The sequence below is a fragment of the Lissotriton helveticus genome, chromosome 7 (genome assembly GCF_964261635.1).
Source record: "Lissotriton helveticus chromosome 7, aLisHel1.1, whole genome shotgun sequence".
Taxonomy (NCBI): domain Eukaryota; kingdom Metazoa; phylum Chordata; class Amphibia; order Caudata; family Salamandridae; genus Lissotriton; species Lissotriton helveticus.
In genome coordinates, this window is record NC_136068.1 from 1,933,315,989 (window position 1) to 1,933,337,583 (window position 21,595).

Here is a 21,595-nt window from a genome sequence, read left to right on the forward strand (position 1 = left end):
CAAGCCTGTAACGTAGTGCAGTGCTTCAACGTTGTGTCAGCATGCGGTCTCACCCCGTTACATGGTGAATTCAGTGGTAGCATAATACTGTTAATATTGCCGGTATTCACGTTTTACTCCAACATACTTCTAGTGGGAGGAGGGAAGTGATAGTGCTCAATGCGGGGCGGTGAGTGTTTAACCGCAACTTGCACACTAAAGAAGTGCTGTGGTTAATTTCTTATTCACAACTTGCACGCAGTACTTTAATTCATCACCGCGTGGTACTGTCTCGCATACTAGTTCGTTTGTGCGGGGCTATATCAATTTTGGATCGTGCATGCACTGTCATTGTAAAATTTGTACAACATAGGACAAAAAAACGAACATGACATAGACATATGACAAACAAAGAAAGTATAACCAAGGCTCACTCTCAATGGAGTGCTCGTGGACTTCAAGGGGCAGGGGAGGTTACCCTCGTGATAAAACGTATTCTGCAGGGGAATAGATTGTAAATGGGCGTTATTATGAGCGCGAATGGTTAATGAGCAGCCAAGCCCTGGTTGCGCTCGTGACGGCGCTCGTTCATGGTAGAACATGCCTTGCATTAAGGATTGGATCTCTACTTACAGTTTTCGCCGAGGATTAATTCTTGCAACCTACTGCCTGCACCGCCCCGTTAGTAATGGGAACGGTGTAGGCGGAAGTAAATAAACCGAGGATGAAGCCGTGATGGGCGTGGTTAAGCCCCGATCACGTGCTCGGCAGCCCGGCAAGCTGAGGCTCTGCGACGGTGGCTCAGCATGGTCAAAGCGGTGCAACACTAGTGTGTGTTCGAACCGCGGTCATGCAGGATGCTAACACAAGCGGGCACAGCAGTCTGTTATTAATGGAAAGCGGACTGATAATTGTGTCCACAGAGATATATAATACTATATATAATAAACGCAAGTTATTAAGTACTAGTTCCAAATCAATCTTGAATTGCAAATCCTCAGGATATTAGCCAATTGTACACCTATAGTGGGATTAAATTAAATAGGAGTCTGAAATAAGGACCCCCCATGTGGGAACAGCGGTGATGTATGACTTCAGGCTAAGTTCAAAAAAGGGTGAGAATGCCAAGGTTGATCCTGGTTGGAGGAGTACCTGGCTATGGGAATAGCATATTATGGCAAAGTAGCAGACAGCTCATATGGGGTTTACAAGTAGGCAGATGATTGCCAGGAGACAGGTGGGGAAGAGTTAAAGTACAGAGGCCCATGGGATGTTATCGTTGAGCCCGGTGATGTGAGTGGATAAACTTGCGTTTATTATATATAGTATTATATATCTCTGTGGACACAATTATCAGTCCGCTTTCCATTAATAACAGACTGCTGTGCCCGCTTGTGTTAGCATCCTGCATGACCGCGGTTCGAACACACACTAGTGTTGCACCGCTTTGACCATGCTGAGCCACCGTCGCAGAGCCTCAGCTTGCCGGGCTGCCGAGCACGTGATCGGGGCTTAACCACGCCCATCACGGCTTCATCCTCGGTTTATTTACTTCCGCCTACACCGTTCCCATTACTAACGGGGCGGTGCAGGCAGTAGGTTGCAAGAATTAATCCTCGGCGAAAACTGTAAGTAGAGATCCAATCCTTAATGCAAGGCATGTTCTACCATGAACGAGCGCCGTCACGAGCGCAACCAGGGCTTGGCTGCTCATTAACCATTCGCGCTCATAATAACGCCCATTTACAATCTATTCCCCTGCAGAATACGTTTAATCACGAGGGTAACCTCCCCTGCCCCTTGAAGTCCACGAGCACTCCATTGAGAGTGAGCCTTGGTTATACTTTCTTTGTTTGTCATATGTCTATGTCATGTTCGTTTTTTTGTCCTATGTTGTACAAATTTTACAATGACAGTGCATGCACGATCCAAAATTGATATAGCCCCGCACAAACGAACTAGTATGCGAGACAGTACCACGCGGTGATGAATTAAAGTACTGCGTGCAAGTTGTGAATAAGAAATTAACCACAGCACTTCTTTAGTGTGCAAGTTGCGGTTAAACACTCACCGCCCCGCATTGAGCACTATCACTTCCCTCCTCCCACTAGAAGTATGTTGGAGTAAAACGTGAATACCGGCAATATTAACAGTATTATGCTACCACTGAATTCACCATGTAACGGGGTGAGACCGCATGCTGACACAACGTTGAAGCACTGCACTACGTTACAGGCTTGTAAATACAATCAATATGTGACAAATGTCCATACTTCTTTTACAGGTGTTTTGATTTTTACAAGCTCACCCACTGTGGAGCGAGCATATACCACGGGCACATTTTTTGTCATCAAGTGGTTCCATATGGTAGGATCGGGTGCGTCTTTTAGGGGACGCAGACCATCCACCATTTTGGTTTTAGGTCCTGATGAAAACCTGGTTCAACACAACCACCAAGGTTGAAACATGTAGACCCCACACATAAAAGAGATACACGGGCTCATCACTGCCCTCACTTTATCTCGCCACGATTTTAACATTGTCCAGTTACTTACCAATAAAAAGTCTTTATTTTTCTAAGTTTAAACCAGGACAATTTTTAACACACTTACCCCTTTTTGTTCACGCACCATCACTCACAACCTGCTCCACTGCAATCAGGTGTTGAAGCACACCCTGATGACGCTAGGTCATTAGGGTGGACCCCGATGATGAAGCATGTCATCACTAGGTGATGAGTGAGGGGTTTCTAATAAAAGGAGATTTTTCCCTTTCTTCGAAAGAAACCGTGCACCCCTACAGCAACTGGTGAATTCTCACTGGTGGTACTCCTTCATTTGTTTTTCTATATTAGTATTCAGGGGTACAGGAGTACTCCCTGTTCACTCTGGTGAACATTATCCTTGCTCTCCCCATTGTTTCTGTATGCATAGGGGTTCCACCATCTTATTTAGCAAGAATACTTTCCATTGTTCGTTTGTGTGATTTGTGAGTCTGCTACTGATGGTCATTTGCTTCAGGTGGGTGTATATCTGTATATAGGGACCGAGCAACATAGAGAATTCTAATTTATTTATTTATTTATGAGTTTGTATAGCGCTTGAATCACTCCGACAGGAGTATCTCTGCGCTTTTTTGACCAGAAATCAGCAACGCATTGACAATGGGGGGGTGAGCTAGACTTCATTTTTAAAAAGGGCTGTTTTTAAAAGTTTGCGGAATGTCAGATGTTCTTTACATTGCCTTAAGGCCAGAGGTAACTTGTTCCACAGCTTGGGGCCAGTAGTAGACAAGGCTCTGCCTCCGTGTCTTACTTTTTTTGTGTGAGGGACCACAAGAAGGAGATTGTGACTAGATCTAAGAGATCGTACTGGAGCATAAGGAATGAATTTCCGTTCCAGATAAATTGGTCCTTGTGAATTCAGACATTTGTGGATCAGGCAGCATATTTTAAATTTGACCCTCTGTCGTATTGGAAGCCAATGCAGGCGATTCAGGAGAGGTTTGGAAGCAGTTCTCGGAGGAGCATTCAGAACCAGGCGAGCCGCCGTGTTCTGGATCACCTGCAGTTTATCCAACACTCCCTCATTGGCTGATAGTAACAGACCGTTACAATAGTCAATCCGGCTGAGGATCAACGCTTGAACAAGCGTTTTCCTTACTGCGTCAGGTAGAAGCGGAAAGACCTTACGGAGGAGTCCAATGGTGTGGAAGCAGATCCCCGATATGTAGTTGGTATGCTGTTTAAATGACAGGTCATGATCAAATCTGACTCCCAGATTCTCCACAACCTGTTTGGGTTCAGGGACTGCTCCAAGCTCTGACGGCCACCATTCAGGAGTCCAGAGTAGTTTAGCCTCTCCAAATAGCATGATCTCCGTCTTGGTGACATTGCATTGGAGATAGTTGGTAGCCATCCATTTTGCCACTTCTTTCATGCCTGTCGAAAAAGAGTTCCTGACCTCAGTGGTGAGAGTTTTAAAGGGGAAAAGGAGCTGTGTATCATCTGCGTATGATATGGGGATAAGGCCATATCTACGCAGAACTCCTGCCAGGGGTGCCACGTAGATATTAAAAAGAGTAGGGCTCAAACATGAGCCCTGTGGCACCCCTTTAGATGTCTCTATTTCCACCGAGCGATATGCACCCATGGTGACTCTCTGGGTGCGGTCAGTCAGGAAACTCTTTAGCCAGTCAAGAGCCTTATTCTGAATGCCAGCGTTCGACAACCGTTGCGTCAGGATGGTATGGGACACGGTGTCGAACGCTGCTGATAGGTCTAATAGCACCAGGATGACTGAGAGGCCCTTGTCCTGGTAGGCATGGAGGTCATCAGTAACAGACAAAAGAGTGGATTCTGTGCTGTATTTGGGGCGGAATCCCGATTGGGATTCGTCCAAGGCTTTTACCAATTCCACATGTGCAGATAGATGATGGTTGACATGCTTTTCTATGATTTTTCCCACAAAGGGTAACAGGGAGATGGGCCTAAGATTCGTCAGGTCAGACCACGATAGGGCGGTGTTCTTCCTTATGGGTCTGACAAGCGCCCTTTTCCAATTTTTGGGGACAGCACCTGAGATGAGTGAAATATTTACTAGTTCACTGATCGTTGGACATAAAAGTTCATTGAGTGTGGGCATTAGTTTGGCAGGGATAGTATCCTCTGGACTACCACTTTTAATTAATTTTAAAAGATCCGATGTTCCTTGCAAAGATATGGGGGGAAAAACGTCCAGCGAATGTGCAACAGGTATGCATTCTGCAGAATCAGGGAAGGATTCTGTAATGGTCAATGGGGCCTGATTGGTCAAAATTATTTTCTCATAAATTTTATCGATCTTATTAGTGAAAAAGCATGAGGCATCTTCACACAGTTGTTGAGATGCCATGTCAGGGGCTTCACATGCTTGGGGTTTAACAAAAGTCTGTAAAATTTGAAAAAGAATTCTTGGAGATCTTTGTTTACCCATTTGTATAGGAAATGTCAGGCATATAATCCCACACTGCTGATTAGGTATTGCTGATTAGTATTCAGGAAGCAATAGTTCATGCTAGTTCCCAGTTCGAACAAAGAAGGCAATCATTAAAACATGCAGTATTACTTTATCTGGGATAAGAAAAATCTGAGGTATATAGAGTTATCCCTTAATTTTGAAGTTTGACTTAAGCACCAATAACTTTCAACACGTGATAACACTCATCGGCTAGGTGCTGTTGCAGAACATCTGGGTAACCGAAGTTACTGTATACTGCTTACTAAATCATATGATAATGTGCATATATTCCTTTTCTTTTCTATCACGTGTCCCATGCAGTGAATGTTGTGATGGTCCCCGATGAAGGCACTCCAGCCCAAACGAGCGTAGTGTTTAACCTACCGCCAGCCTTTCTAATTCATTGTGATTGTTCTGGATCTCGCCACTTTCTTTATACTGTGGAATGTTTACATATACAAGTATTGTACAAGATTTAAAGAAAATGTATAAATATGAAATGTTTTTCATGGACATAATAACATTGCACAATGTTTGATATTGTATTGATGGTTTTAATTATCGACTAAGACATAATTTTTGATAAATGGAATAAAAATGTAAAATTATTTTCTATATTAAAATACATAAGTATCTTGTTTAAGATTTGTAAGTATTGCACATTGACCTGTATGATGTAATTGTTGATTTGCCCTTATATATTTCCTATAGTGTACACTTGCCTAGATTACTTTCCCCTTTATTGTGGTCTTACTAATGCACCAGTCCATTTTGTGTTTCATTGGCGGGTAAGACAATAAAGGGGTTTCCAGAATATGAATATTTGTATCCTTCTCATCTTAAAGCTGACGGCACTGCCCGATAGATTCAGTCCCTCAGGTAAGTTTCTGAGTTGACTCCATGTGTCATAAATTGAATGTGGGTGATTTAGATATCAGGTCCGAGGAGACAGGTTGTTAACTAATTCTATCCAGATTTACATAAATAGGTTGGCATACTACTGTGCCATCGCGTGTCCCATCACCGCTCCCATTTCCTGCAGGAAGGCATACTTTGAGCACAATAAGTAATTGATGACTTACAAACTGGGTGAGCTGAATTACTGTCTCTTTTGCTGCATCATTCTCTGCCATGATATGCTTACAGGATCCTACTCAGTCCTTACTCGGATGTTAATTATTGATAAAAGTTTTTTTCTGGAAGGTTTACAGTTTGTTTAGCAATTGAGGGGCTCAAAGAATTCTGGCAAATGTCTGAAGGCCGAACGATCGAGTAAGTAACTAACAGTGGTAGAGCCATGAGTTCTTAACACAAATGGGGACAGATGCAGAGCATGAGAATAAGACAACCCCACTTGACGCGTGACAGTGAGCCCGGTCTGCTAATGCACGTGAATGAGCTTAATAGGAAGTGCACAGATGCCTGATTGGGGCTCCCTGTTCATGGCCTTTGAGTTTCCTACAGGACCCTGGGTTGCAATGGTCAAGGACTGACACCAGGGACATGGGAATTCGTTATTGATTTCAGGCCATTATACAGACCCCGATCAGTTGCATTGGGACCATCCCTCAAACTGATAAATGTTTATAACTGGTCATAGTGTTAAAATGGGATGTGAATCGCCACAGACAAAAGTGATTTACAGCCATTATTTTGTACACTTGGACTATTGACCACTTGTGTTTCTTTCAACTCTCGTAATATTGAGAGGAAGTATCTCTATGCTTTGCTCCTCACCTATTCCCCTCCTTGCCCAACACCAATTTCCTAGTCCCAGTGCATGCAATTTGTCCCTGACTTTACGGTATTTTGACTACATGAGCAGCCACCATCATCAAAAGGTGTAGGTTAGTTTATTTATGAGCTTGAAATGAAAGACCAACACTGAGTAAACACAGAACACCTTTTACTCTTACTGCCTATAACCATCACGCTGCGGTAAGATAATCTAAGTTGAGCAGATGGTGGAATCGGCATGGTGCTCAGCAGTGATGGTTGATTACTTTGATACTACCTAATAGAGGATATTTTCAGGCTCCGTCGGCTCATCCACAGATATCGGATCAGTCCTGGTCTGAAAGACTGATGATTATGCAGGACAGCATTGGGTATTCATGCAACTTTCTAGTCACTATGAGACTGATCAGCAGTGTTTGTGACTCTCTTAGAGGACCTGTGCATGTTTATATTAGATTGCATAGTTTTTACTTGACTGCAGCTATTCTTCTCAATTGCTCACAAAACGCCTCCCTTCCAGCATTCTCTTTTGAAGCTGATCTCCACAAACTGAATCTACCCTGTAGTTTTTCAATCATTTTTTTACATGTTTCTTTTAGTGAACACATAGTATCCACAATACAATTTAATGTTCATCGTGAGTTTACCCAGTCGAGGTGCCTGTACAAGTCTTGCATGGTACGAACAGGAAATATTCGGTTCAGCAGCAGTATCTCAGAAACAAAGGAAATCTTTGACAATAACACAACTTTCCAGGAGGACTGGGAACAGCATTGGGTCCCAGACAGCAACATCTCCAGCCTCTGTAAGTGAGCAGCGGCCAAGCCTCCCCTGTTGTTGATACTATCTGATGCAACTATGCCCACTTTCATTGCTGCCTTTATCTTTGGCAATGACAAATAGATCATCCTTCACTTTAATGGAGACTGAGTGAAATTATCATCTACGTTTAGGAGTGTCTTAGTGCTCTCGGTGATTGGATGCAGGCTAGTGACTTAAATTGAGAGCTTGGCGATAGTGATGGTCTCCAGATCACCGGTTTCTGCTCACAGTCTTTGGCTACTCTTTCACGCGATGAGCAATCCTAAGTCACCTGTCAGTTACCATGCACATAAAGAGGTGCAACTAGAGTTGGATCAACGTGGCCAGCAGGACAAGCTCACATCTCAATGATTGACTTGTCCTTATACATTGATGCATCTGCTTCCAAGAGAGCCTGGGCCAGATGTACGACCTGAAAATTGGGCCTCGCAAAATGCGACTCATTTGTGACTCACAATTTGTGCGGTGCTATGTGGCATGTACAACAATGTGTTTAATACTGTTTCCGATTCCCAATGGGGTCGCAAATTGCAAGGCTCATGAATATTAATGAGCCTCTCGCAATTTGCGAGCCCATTGTGAATGACAGGCCCTGCCATGGGTGGTGGCCTGCTGGGTTCAAACGGGTCGCAAACCTGTTTGCTGCATGCAATTTAGGGTCCTACAGCTGGCCCTAAGACTCTTGTCCACCACTAAAGGGATTAATTTCCTCACAGCTCCAAGAAGCCACCAGCTAGACAAAAACTATTAAATAATGTAGCACAATAGCACTTCAGGGTTGCTCAGTGAGCTGAACACTTGCTGATAAAAAATGCAGTGTGCTGGAGTTCTTAAATTTGAAGCCTTTGAAGGAGACTCACACTTCAAGCCTATTGAGTTTGTGTAGGAAGGTAGATCCCTGACTATGGTTGCCCCCAACTTTTTGCCTGGTGTTTTGCTGGTTTTCTGACTTAGTTGACCTGGGGCCCTGCTATTCAGGACCCCAGGCCTACTGCTCTCTCTGTAAAATGGATTCCATGTACCTTAGGTACATATCCAATTGGATACTGAGTCACCTTATCAGTCCCTGTACAGTGTACCTTAGGTACCCAGGGCATAGGTGTACCCAGGGCCTACCAGGGGCTGCAGCATGTATTATGCCACCCCTGGCTGGCCATCCAAATCTGACACAACTGGCTGCACGACAGCTGGGGCAAGGTGGTGTAATCACCCCTTGCTTTAGATATAGTATACCTATATCTAACCCTAAAATGGACACACAGATCTCCTATCAGTCACTCCTACGGCAGGCCTTAACAATCCTGAAGGCAGAGTGCTTGGAATCGTGTGAGATGGTGCTCTGGCATGAGCTGAGCCTGTCTGCGGCTTACGGGATCCATCCCTTAGCCGTTTCCATGATATCGCATACCATATACTCTTAAGTGCATTATAATCCTCGCGGTTAAATGCCAACTCTGGTATCGCTTTATCAAAACATGTCGAGTAAGGTGTCATACGAATTGGAATACTAACCCCTCGCCAATTCTGGCGACGGGGTTAGCATTCCACCCTTCTAGAGGGACACGACATGTATGTAACCTGTAACCCCGGTTAAAGTCAAGCAGAGCCTTAGCTCCACAAAATGGATGGTGCCACCGAGACACAAGTCTGCCCTCCTGCTGCTGGGAGTCCTCCCAGAGCAGGAGGCAAGGACAAAGTGTTTCCTGCCAGGGGCGGTGCTAGCACCGTCCCAGACAGGATTTTGTGTATCCTAGGTAGGCAGGGCTTCAGAGGAAGGTGACTGCAAGTGGCACCCCGGTGCTCACTGTGCATAGGCCGGCTGAAACCAGTTCCAGGGGCACTCCAGCCCCTGGCCTGGGGAAAGCCCGCCAAAGGAGAGGGGTTTAACCACCCCCCTCCTGGTCCCACCCATAGGGCAGGACTTAGTCGCGTGCCAGCCCCCTTTTCCCAGATAAAGGTAGGAGCAGGCCCCCTTCCAGATCAGATCATCTTTGGAATCAAGACACGACTTTCTGCGAAAGGACTTCAAGATTTCTTCTTCAAGATTCTCCCTTGTGACTAAGGAGTAGTCACCCTGCATCCGCAGGCACCATCTTAAGAACACTGCGGTCTGCTGCAAGTCCTTCTTCCGGAATCCGACTGCCCAGCTCAACAAGACCCGGCTTCCCTGGCACCTCCGACCTCTACTCACCTCTACAGCCAAGCTGAGAACCGTGAGTGCGACGAGACCTCAAGGGACCGACTATTGCCAAGACTGCACGACTTCTTCACAGCAAGCCCGCCGGGTAATCTACTGGCGAGTGGTTTGGGGTCCGAGAAGCCCCGACCCTGAGCAGCTCCAGCACCGAAGATCAGCCCCCCAGCATCTCCACGATCGGCGTGGGGCCCTTCTGCTTTTTGCTGCTCACCGCGTTGTTTGGCTACTAGCCCGCTGGCTTGTGGCCTTCTGAACGACGCCCGACGACATCACTGCTGCTGGTCTGGTTGCTCCAGACTGGCTCTTGCTCCCTTCCAGAAGAGGAGCACCCCGGACCCTCCTGGTCCACTCAAGACGCCATTTTGAGTCCACCGCGTGGGCTTGAATTAGCCAAGGCTTTGTTGCCCAATCCTGGGTCCTTCGACGCCGACAGCTTCATCCATCGTGGGACAGCTCGCCCCTCCATCCTGGTCGCCGACAACGCCTCCTGGTCCGTGAGATCTGCAGAGCACAGCGTCGCCCACTCACCTAGTCGAGGTGACTACCATCCGGTGCCCTCCTGGTGCCCCCTGACTACTGGCTAGTAGTCACGAACTTGGTCCCCTCTGCTTTCAGGTATCATCTATCTTCAAGATCCAGGCTTGGATCACTTCGAACTCTCTTCACTGGTCGCCTGCCAGCATCTTTCTTCCAGGCTCCTGGTTCGTCTACGAGGATTCCCGATGTCTTTTGAGACATATGCAGCTGCAGCCCCTGGGCTAGGTAACTTCGGCATTTCGGTGCCCCAGCATAGCCTCACTATCCAAGGGTCAGGATCCACCTTCGTTTTCTCCCTACCAGGTCGGGTTCGCCCGTGAACACTAACTTTAACTTTACTAGCTATCATAGACTTTGTCCCGCATCCCGCGTGAGAGTGCACACTCTGCACCCGAGTCCCCTGGGCCTCCTAGAAGTAATCTAACGATTCTATAGTCAAGTCCTAGCGATTCCAAAGCCTATTAGTACTGTACTTACCTGCTAGTAATTTCGCATTCCACTTTTAGAGTATATGGTTTTTCGTGCCCCTTGGGCATTTGTGTATACTGTGCTAACTTAAGTATTTTTATAAGAGTTTTGTTGTGTGCTTAGCTCCCTGTCTCATAAAGAGCCAGGGTAGTCTTGTTATAAATAAATACACTGTTTATTTTCATAACAACTTGTGTGGTGTCCTTTCACTGGGTGTTCAAGGGGTAATGTGATGGTAAAACAGCTGGCTTAACACGCCCTCTAGAGTCTTAGCCTTAGACTGCTCGTATCCATGCTACTAGGATAGCTGGTCTATAAGGTTGACTTACAACCAATCATCAATAAGGGTTGTTTGGACTAATATATAGTGATTACTAGAATAGTGAACACTGCACATCAGGCCAACTTCTCACAGTTTGGTAAATCGAAAAACATGAATTGGGTAACAGTAACATCTGTGATTATTATTATAACATAGCATAACATTTGCCCCCCAGTTGAACACAGTCTATGGAGCTTCTCCTCTCAAATGGAGATGCGAACCACTAGTGCATGATAAACACAGGAATTAACTAGTAAGGGGATGTTCTAGATGACCGGGTGAGATGGGTAACTGATGGCAGAGTATTGCAATATTTCATCGATTTTAGCCTTAGTGAAAGAAGCATGGCTTACTTTCTTTGTGACGTGAGTCACACACACACTCCAGAGGCACATTTTACCTGCAGTCGAGCCAATGCTGCGTTCTCTTACTTCTGGTGCACGATTGTCTTTCAGATTGGATTCAAACGCTTGTTCCTCCCTCAAAGCAATGTCAGAATTTGGAAACGGAAATCCTGTGAAAGACCAATCAATGTTACCAGTTACATTTCATACATTATTGTGAGATGTACAAAAGTGAAAGATCAAAAGTTGGGTTAAGCGGATTGAACGAAGTGACATACAGCGGCAAATTACTCGATGAAAATCAGTAAGAATTGTATTCAGAACGGCAAACATTCCCCAGTGGTTCTGACCTTCATTGGGGTAATACTGATTTCCCCACTGGTCCAAGTCCTCTGTTTCCTTCATTTCTAGCTTCCCCGTTCTCGGATTCCTGAATGACACATCAGAATTGGTAATCGTATCACCTGGTAGAAAAAAAGAAAATAAACTTTAGACACTTACCACCGGACTACGGAAACAGTATCCAACCCATCAAGATATGGAAATATGGAATTTCACAGGTATAGCAGATGGAAAATACAAGCGGATATCATCATTGGGCAATGGCCCCCCTTCCACAGAAAGTGTCTACTTATGTTAGTACTCAGTTTCCTGTGATGTGTGGGACCAATATGTGCTCTTAATGCATGTGTGCTGTGTGTGGTGTTACCCTTTGACACCCCCACTGCTGGAAGCACAAGTCACCTTCTTTATTATGCAGGAATGTCAGTAAGATCAGAGGGGCTGATTCTGGGAGAGGTATGACTGATGTGTGTAATCCTGAATGGGCAGGACCACCTGTAACCTCTTTGGGTGCTCTACTATAGAACTCCACAGCTGGTTCCTACACCGTAGCACTGTGCCCTGCCATTGGCAGGCTACATATTGGCTCCCTTCTGTTCAACCCTAGAGTGGTGTTTCTGTCTTGTTGTTGGGCACATTGAAGTTTCTGATTCTCAAAGAGGCATAACCATGGCTGGCTTGAAACTTGTCGCTCTGACCATTTTCCTCACAAAGAGTAACATTGGAACGTGAATTACTTTTAAAAACCTCCTTCGGGAGACAGGGCATTGCCTCCAAAATTGGTTTTGTAACCACCCGATGAATTATTGTACAAGAATAGCTTTGGCTCGCGCTCCGTTGGGGTGCACCGGAGGTCCCTACCATGGCCGAATGGAAATCAAGGATGGTTCTCTATACGGCTGATGAATAAGTCATGTACAAAAGCAAGGATTGCCCCCGTAAATTCTTCAAGGTTTGGGGAGGGTAGCTCAAGCACTACAATGTGTGTCCTATGGGCGACGCACACGCATCAGCACCATCTCTGTGATCCTGCTTCCTGGTGTACACTGTGATGTCGTTCTCAGTGTATAGTGTGGCTTATTCATGCCGACACTTACTCTGGTTGCCAGCTGCTTGTTTTATGTCGAAGATGCTATATGTGAGCTGATTTCCTCTGTTTATTTTCATTTCCTTTGAGTGTGTGTTTTCACCCTTTAATTGTTGTTTATTGCCATTTAAATCTAAAATAGATATATTTTTTAAAGAATAGTTCTAGCTCCCAAAAGGCAGAGTATTTCTCCCCAACTTTAACAGATGGGATCCTACCGTGTTTTGGAAGAGCTTCCCATCCTCCACTCTCTAAACGAGATGCTGCACCTAAAAGAAAAAAACACAAGCAAAGCTAGGAAGCGCTCCGATTACAAACCTACCAGTGAGGACACATCAGAAAGAGCCTGTGCTTACAATACAGATACAGAGAGCCAACCTTTAAAAACCTTTGTATACAACACAATCAGTAAAGGCCAATCAGAAACGGTCTGTGTTCAAAGCAGGGGCACAGGGGGCCATGCCAGGAAGAAGCTTCAGATCCCCTCCCTCGATACAACAGCAGTGTTAGCTCTGCTGCAATGTGACTGCTACAGAGCAACAGGCCCGCGCTGCTGTACAGCTAAACAGCAATATACGAAGCTGTAAATTCAAAACTACATAGGAAAGCAAGGGAAATGCTGCTTTTCAAAGAGGATTCTGAATGCGGTTTTCAAGTGAGTAATTTGATAGGGTAGGAGTCCTCGCACTCAGCGGAACCAGAAAACAGCACTTTAGAACGACAGCACTAAAGAAGATGCAACTTCTGAGGGTTATTCATTAGTGCAAGTTTGTGTAGGACAGTTGTAAACCCTTTACTACCATTCCAAAGCCCGTAAATATTTATGAAAGAACCAGGAAAAAGTAAAGCTTAAAACATTGAATACGTTTGAAGTTTAATAAAAAAAAAACAAGTGTCAAAACCCCAGTGGTAAAGAGAAACAATAATAATGATATCTACACTCCTCTGAGTGGCACAGGAAGAGATTAATTAACACCAGCAATTTTATCTACCTTCTAGTTTTTGCCAGTCCTCCTCCTTACCACATTTCCTCCCACCTTCTGTTCTCTGCTACCATTTAGTCAGTGGTTAATTTGTACACTAATCAGTGCCAAGACCCTCCTCAGGAGGGCACTGCAGCTTTCACCACTTATTGCCCTGCCGGTGCTGCCAACGACAGTACGGATACAACTACTATTACACTCTAAATCTGGGACAATTCAGACGATTCCAGGCCTCTCTCAACTAGAAGAATGGCATGGGCAGCAGGAATTGGTCATTTTAAGGTATATTGAGTAATTAAACAACTGTTGTTGTGTTCATCTCTATAGGAAACAAACAAAGCCACTATGTGGCAAATTGTCCCAAGTGCAGGTGTTGACAAATAACTGCTGGTGCTGAGCACTGGAAACCACCAACTCAAATTAAGCACTGGTTTTAGTCAGTCTTCAAAACTGATTATTGGCCCCCAGCCATGTCGAGTTCTACATAAGAACATACATATCTTAATAAAACATTGAGATGGCTGCTGCATGGTGACATGAGAGCGGTGGCATGGAGGACCAACTTGCCACAGAATTTGAAAAAGAAAATAGAAACATGTTGAAAAATAAAGACAGAGAAAGAAGATAAAATTGCATTGTCAAAATCTGTAATTTATAGACAAAACATAAAATAATTTTTCAGTCAAATTCACACCTTTAAGAACTAATTTTGAAGTTGCTAAAAATGTGATTACTATTCGCATTATGGGGCTCATTAGGATTGCCGATTTCCCGCATCCTCCGGGCCGGCGGAAGCCACCGCCGGCCCGGAGGATGCGGGAAATCCGCTGCAGACTGAAAAAGACCCCCCGCTAGATTAGGATGGCTGGGGGATCATTTTTCAGTCCGCAGCTTTTCCGCCGCGGCCGCACCCTGCATTTGCATGAACAAAGCGGCAGGCACCGCGCGGTGCCTGCCGCTTTGTACACGCAAATGCTATGCATGCATTTTTAACATTGCGGCGGGTGCAGCTTGAAGCTCCACCCGCCGCAATGTTAAAAATAGAGGATGTGACCGCCACCCTGGCGGTCACATCCTAATCTGTATGGAGGGACCGCCGCTGCCCCTGCGGACGGTCCCTCCTACTCTATGGTGGCGGACGGACTCAAGTCCGTCCGCCATCATAATCGGCCCCTATGTGCCGTAGAAAACACTAATATTTGAGACAAACTATGAAAGGTTGAAGGGCAGTTTCTAGCATGCATTCTAAACCCTCTACTCAAGACAATACAAGTAGGGGGTCCTCACAAGCCTCACATCCAAGCACGCCCCATACCTCCATTTAGTGTATCTATCGGAGCAACAGATGTGAGCAGGGACTCACATCTAGGGATAAAGTGGTTTCATCTTTGAAGCAACAGTGCCCTCTCTTTTCCAGTGACATTCAAGATACAAGTTCAAGTTCAAAAGACCTGTATTCGAATTTCTTAAAATTCATAAAAGTACCGATCATAACATCAACGAACCATGATGATATATATACATACAAATAATGAATAAAATAAGACATATGACATTCCATTCCATACAGTGACAATACAATATATTTCAGAACAATATGCTACATTTCCATGATGACACAAATAAAACCAATTACTATACTCAGGGGTTTTCCATCGTCTTACGTGCTCGTATGGCCAATCTTAAAAAGGAACTGGCACGGAAAGTTAATTCATCACTATCCAGAGCAATCAACATACTATATGAGTCTTTAAGAGTCAGTGGTCTGGATTTTTTAAAATACGGAGTTAAAAACCATTTGATGAATTTGAGATAAAATTTACAGAAAAATAAAAAGTGCAAATCATCCTGAATACTCACGCCATCACAGGGACATAGAATAGAGTCGGCGCTGTGACAATACCCTAGTGGAAAGGACAACATAAATTTTACAGTGCCTGCCCTTAAACGAAACAACAATGATCTCTCCCAGCTGGTCATGGGCAGGGAGAGATAGGGCGGCAAAGTCTGTCCACACAATCCATTACCTATGTATTTCACTACAGTTGATTTTTGTGATTCGCTTCTAAACCTTTCACTGTTATAAAGTGCATATAGCGCATTCTTGACCTCGACTTTATCCTTTAATTCTATAGTCGTAGGATCGGTAAACAAAGTGCCTCTGTCAACTTCATTTAGTGATTTAAAAACTTCAGACAACCATGGAATCCTCATTCCGTGGTCACTACTTAAACAATCCTTTATGATATTTTGAGTAAGAGCAGCAGCATCATTCCTCCAGATTCGAATCCAGAAAAGTGCAGGTCTTGCTCTAATGAAATCACTTATGTGTGGAAGATTTAATTCGCTATGACAGATGAAATTAGATGAGGAGATCGGTGCACCCAACACTTTTCTACAGAAGCGATTTTCCTCCCTTTGGATGCAGAGGCTGTTTCTCGATCCCCATACCTCTGCTCCATACGTGGCAACAGGTGCGCACTGTAGTTTAAAAATCTTTAAAATAGCCCTAGTGGCACCTATTTTCTTTGGGCGTGGGAGACTCAAAACAGAGTTGTTGGCTTTCGAGAACTTGCTCGTGGCGTGGGCCAGATGCCCACTCCACGAGCCGTTCGCAGCGAAAACCAACCCTAAATATGGAAATTTAGGGACAAATCCCAATTTGTCTGTGCCTAACTGTATAGTATTGAGTTTCCTTTTGCCAGGGCCGCAGGACATGATAAAAGATTTTTTAAAATTTACCTTCAAATCCAGATCCTCCATGAACTTAACAAAGCTATGTACAAGCAGACGAAGAGCGTTAGGAGTGCGGGCCATAAGCACCGCATCGTCTGCATATAAAAGCACTGGAAGTGGTTTCCCTAAAATGACTGGGACATCTGTAGTAACTTTTTTCAGGCAGGTGGATAAACCGTTAATATAAATGATGAACAACAGGGGTGCTAAAACGCACCCCTGTCTCACCCCCCTCCCTATGTCAATGGCTCCTGATACCTCACCGCCCATCCCGATACGTACCCGTGCTTTCAGGTCAGTATGGAGATAGGCTAAGAAATTTACAAGAGTGTTATCAAGGCCATTGGTTGAAAGGATGGACCAGAGCTTCGATCTATTAACAAGATCGAAAGCGGATGATAGATCCATAAATGCGAGATAGGTGGGGGAGGAGCGGGCAATACTATATTTGTCAATTATCAGTTTTAAGTTTAAGCATTGCTCCACTGTTCCTACCCCACTACGGAACCCCATCTGACACGGATCTAAAAAGTCAGTGTCGGTTGCCCATTCCAGTATTCTGTGGAAAATTATACGGCCCAATACCTTTAAAGTATTGTCCAAAAGGGAGATAGGGCGGTAATTCGCAGGGTCGGACCTATCTCCCTTTTTGTAGATAGGGACAATAATGCTGGTTGCCCAGGTAGTCGGCATGGCTGTTTTTGGGAGACTATTAAAAATATTGAGAAATATAGGCGTCCACAAGTCAGCATCATATTTGATAATATCAATGGGTAGACCGTCTGGTCCGGGTGCCTTGTTTCCCAGACTGTCTTTTATAGCTGTTTTAACTTCATGGTCTAGGATTAGTAGACCACCTGATTGACCAAAAGTAGGAGGAGGATACTCCTCTAAGGGGGCTGCATAAATACTAGAAAAATGGGTCTCCCATGCTGCGCTTGTTATATTACAACTGATTTGGGTAAGTTTCTTTCCCATTTCCCTTGTTTTTCTGACAGCTGACCAAAATGGGCCGCTGCCACCCAAGTTTGCACTGATTACCAAAGAGTCCCATTGATCGGAAAGTAAGTTAGCCTTCCGTTCAGATATTTTAGCTTTATAGTTTTTCCTGGCTAATTGAATGGTGGCTTTACACCTTGGTTTAATAGAGAGAGCCTTTCTTAATTCTCTATTTGCCAAGGAACATGATGAATCGAACCACCTTGGCTCCTTACCTTCCTTGGGTAACGGAACAGACAAAAGAGTTTTGATAGTTGAACACAAAACTTCAAAATCAGCAATTAATTGGTCATGATTATCACTTGGAGACTTACAAGAGTCGATCAGGTGTGGATATAGCAATTGTACATTTGCTAAAATAGCCTCACAATCCACTCCCCTCCATTTTAACCGAAGGCCATCAATTGATGGAGTAATGTCCCTTGCACCATTTAAATTCGCAAAAATCGGACTTGGAGCAAGATCCAAAATTACAACCAATGGATTGTGGTCACTAAGGGGTGTTTGTACCACAGAAGTTTTTACTATACAATCTGTTAACAGTGGTGACGTAAATACATAGTCAATGGTAGAGCTACTATGCATGCCACTATACGTTGGAGCATAAGGGGAATCAGGTTTATGTCCTATTCTCAAGGCATCATCTAAATCAAATTCGATGAGTAGTTTGGACAATTCAGAACCCCTGCGCTCTGCTGGATCAGAATAGGTCTGATTAACAGATCCAACATTCACTGCTAGTTTTGCGTTGAAATCACCCCCTATTAAAATACCTGACTTATTGTCTACTGAAAGGGAACATTCCAATTTACTTAAAACCTTGGATAATGCCAAAAAGTTCTTGTTCGGTACATGATAAAAATCATTATTATAAAAATTAATTAAATAAACTGTGGTCTTTGACTTCAACTTATATTCAAGAATCTGAATGTTGGAATTATCAGGACCATCGTTCTGCAGGTTTCTAATTGTACCGCCTGCAAGAATCTTGATCCCAACAAAGAGGCCGCCCACTGCTCGGCCAAAACTCGGTTTGGGCGATGTTAGGCTGAAACAGCGATAACCCTCTATATACAAATTACCAACAGCCCATGTTTCCTGGAACATAAGAATATCTGCATCATTAATTACCTCAATCCATGCAGGATCCGATAGTTTAGATTCCAATCCTGCAACATTCCAACTTAGGATTGATAACCCATGGATATTACAGTGGTTGCCTGGCCTAACCCTAGTGCTAGTGCTCCCTGCTTTTTCAAAAGTAGTGTTAACAACAACAGGGTGATTGCTATAAGCGGGCATCAATTCCATGGTTTCCAATGTGCCATTCAAAACCTGACAGTCTACAGCTAAAGCTGAATATCCCTCTTGTATACTGACTGTGACTTGGCTATCGATGTCTGTTTTAGGCATTATATCCAGTCAATCCTGATCGTCTAGGTTGGAAAAGTATTCAAAACGTTTATAAGTGGGAATGTTGAATGTTGACCTTACTTCAGTTATCGGTTGGAACTGATGGAGGTCAGGGGCAGGATAAGACCTATCTCTATAATTGTATTGGTGCATGTTTGAGAATTGAAAATGATGCGGAAAGTGAGAAGGGGGTACTGACATTAGGATCTGGTTCCGCCAGTTATTATGACCATTCAAATGGCCAAAATCCTGGTTTTGTAAAAAGAGCGGTGATTTGAATCTTGCACCAAAATTCAAATCTTGATAAGAGGTAGTGGGGTGGCTCTCCATAACTTGTTTCTGTGGTATCAAATGTCTATAGAAATAGCCTAAAGGAAGGAGTGTGGTGTTGAATTCCCGAGTTGAGGGTGATGGGGCACTTGCTAATGTTTTCTCTGCCCATTGTGGGTTCTTAAAATTGATTGTAACACAATCCCCCTCGAACTTTTTTCTAAGTGGGCCTATCCAACCCACCCTCTGAGTATTAATGATCTCCCTTGCACCTTCTATGGGGAAATTGCAGTTTGCAATTAACCAGTGTAAGGTTTTGTTTTTGAGAGATGAGGGGGTTTCTTCTTGGTCCTTCCTTAATTTGGAAATATTAACTAGAACAAGGACATAAGCCCCGCATTCTGGTGGTAAATTAATGCGGGAAGGGGCCTGTCTAGATGTTTTTTGTGATGGTTGGACCAGGGTGGAAGCACCTACGGGATTCGGAGGCTGGCCCTCCATAGGCACACTTGTCTGTTTTGTATTCTGATCCTTCCTTATGACTGCGGCTACATTGTTACAATTAGCTATTGGTTGGCTAACACTTATCCCCTTCGGTGGTACTAGGGCTGGTTTGGGTAGAATAACTGCATTTGTAGATGGTACTTGGGAGGTATTAGGATCAGGACCTACTGTTTTAGTTGAAGTAGGTTTAATTAAATCATTAGCAGCGGTTATTTTAGATAAACTCTTAATGGGGGTAATTAATTCAGCTAGTTGCTTTTCTATCCGGGTGAGCCTGCTTTCAATGGGGGATAGGTAAATACTAAGAAGTTCACCCAGTTTTGCGTGCATGTAATCATTTACTATTTCAGTGTGGTCATTTGTTTTACCATCTTTTACTACTATCCCATCCTGCTGCTCCTTTTCTTTTTCTTCATCCTCATAATCCTTAGTAGTCTCCTTAGTCCTACTTATGTTTAAGTTGGGATTAGAGTTTGCATCTTCCCCTTGATTTAGGGGCAGGGCATGTTTGCTGACCTTTGAGGGTTTAGACTTAGATGCATTTTGGTTTTGTTGTAGTTTCTGGATAGCACCCTCACGTCTGCCCCTTAATTCCCTAGTATCTTCTACTGATATAATTTCAGGGGAAGGGGTCATATGTAGGTCAGGAGTCTTCTCTAAGTCCATGCTGATGTCTGTGTCGGAGTCTATCAGGGGAATAGAGGCAGATAAATTTACTTCGTTTGGGATGGTATGAATATCAGCACACGCATTTAATAAAGGTCTAATATTAGTAGGCAAAACCTGGATAGGAGTGGTTGCAGAAGCAATAAGTCCCAGGGAGGAACGTTTGGCATGGGCAAGATCTTGTGAGACCCTACGTTCCAGAAGAGATATACCCTGATTTATAGCATCATTGGCCTTAATTATAAAGTTGTCGATAGGGCCAGTTTTGCTACTACCCCCAGCAGCTGCTGTTCTACTACGACTCCCCCTTGGGGACATGTTGACAATGGGTAGTAATGAACTGATGTTATCACGTAGTGAGATCAAAATATAGGAGCTTGTTAGGCACTTCGGGATTCAGTTAACAAGTACCCGGGTACCTAGGGCATGTTGTACATAGTCACACAGTCTGTAAATCAAGGCACAACAGGTTACTAATAGGTAATATGTTCTTTCTCCCGATCCAGGTATTATGTGATTTACTCCAATAGTCTTAGTCCTTGGTACAATTACCCAAACACAGAGTCAAAATAGTCAGATACCTTGTAAAGAAAACGTTAGAGGGCTGCACCCGTCCCGTCCTCCTCCGGCCTCTGAGGGCCGCAGAGGTCCCGCCCTTTGCCCGGGCTTAGCCCGGCGTCCCGCTCGCGTCCCGCGAGGGAGGGGTAGCGCCGCTTATATGCGCCTCCTGGCTCTTGCAGGCGGTAGGCGGAGACCGCATGGGATGCTGGGGTTTGTAGTTGATGTCCCGCCCGCTCTCCTCGCTGCGGCAGCACTCCGGTGCTCGAGGGAGGCGTGCGGCGGGAGGCAGGACGACTCCAGGCAGGAGGGCAGCAGCAGCAACCCAGCCCCTACGCCCGTCAGGTTCCTAACAAAGGGTCCAGGTGGCGAGCCCAAAAAGTAAGTTTCCCCCCCCATTCAAGATACATTTATGGGTACAAACCCCCTTTTCCACTGCTTCCATACGCAACAATGGACGCTGAGGCCTCTCATCCTGCATACCCCCCCCCCCCCTCCCACTGTTCACATACGACATGTAAGCCTTGGGAAGCACTTTCCAATAAGTGATGTGTTTAATAATGGCCCTGATCGACAGTGGCATAGAGTGATGGCTTTCTCAATATCTTTCCCTTGACTCATGAATTTTGTGGGT

At 44.6% G+C, this 21,595-nt stretch overlaps 1 protein-coding gene across 2 annotated transcripts in view; it reads right to left on the reverse strand.

The window, feature by feature from the left end:
* LOC144770935 (uncharacterized) overlaps positions 1-21,595 on the reverse strand; it is a 63,408-nt gene that overhangs the window by 18,987 nt on the left and 22,826 nt on the right. For both annotated transcript variants that reach the window (XM_078655769.1, XM_078655768.1), the window contains exons 4-6: positions 13,051-13,101; positions 11,754-11,867; positions 11,460-11,573 (exon numbers count right to left, since the gene is read on the reverse strand). In XM_078655769.1, coding sequence (XP_078511895.1) covers positions 11,460-11,573; positions 11,754-11,867; positions 13,051-13,101 — 279 coding nt within the window. The remainder of the gene's footprint in view (positions 1-11,459; positions 11,574-11,753; positions 11,868-13,050; positions 13,102-21,595) is intronic.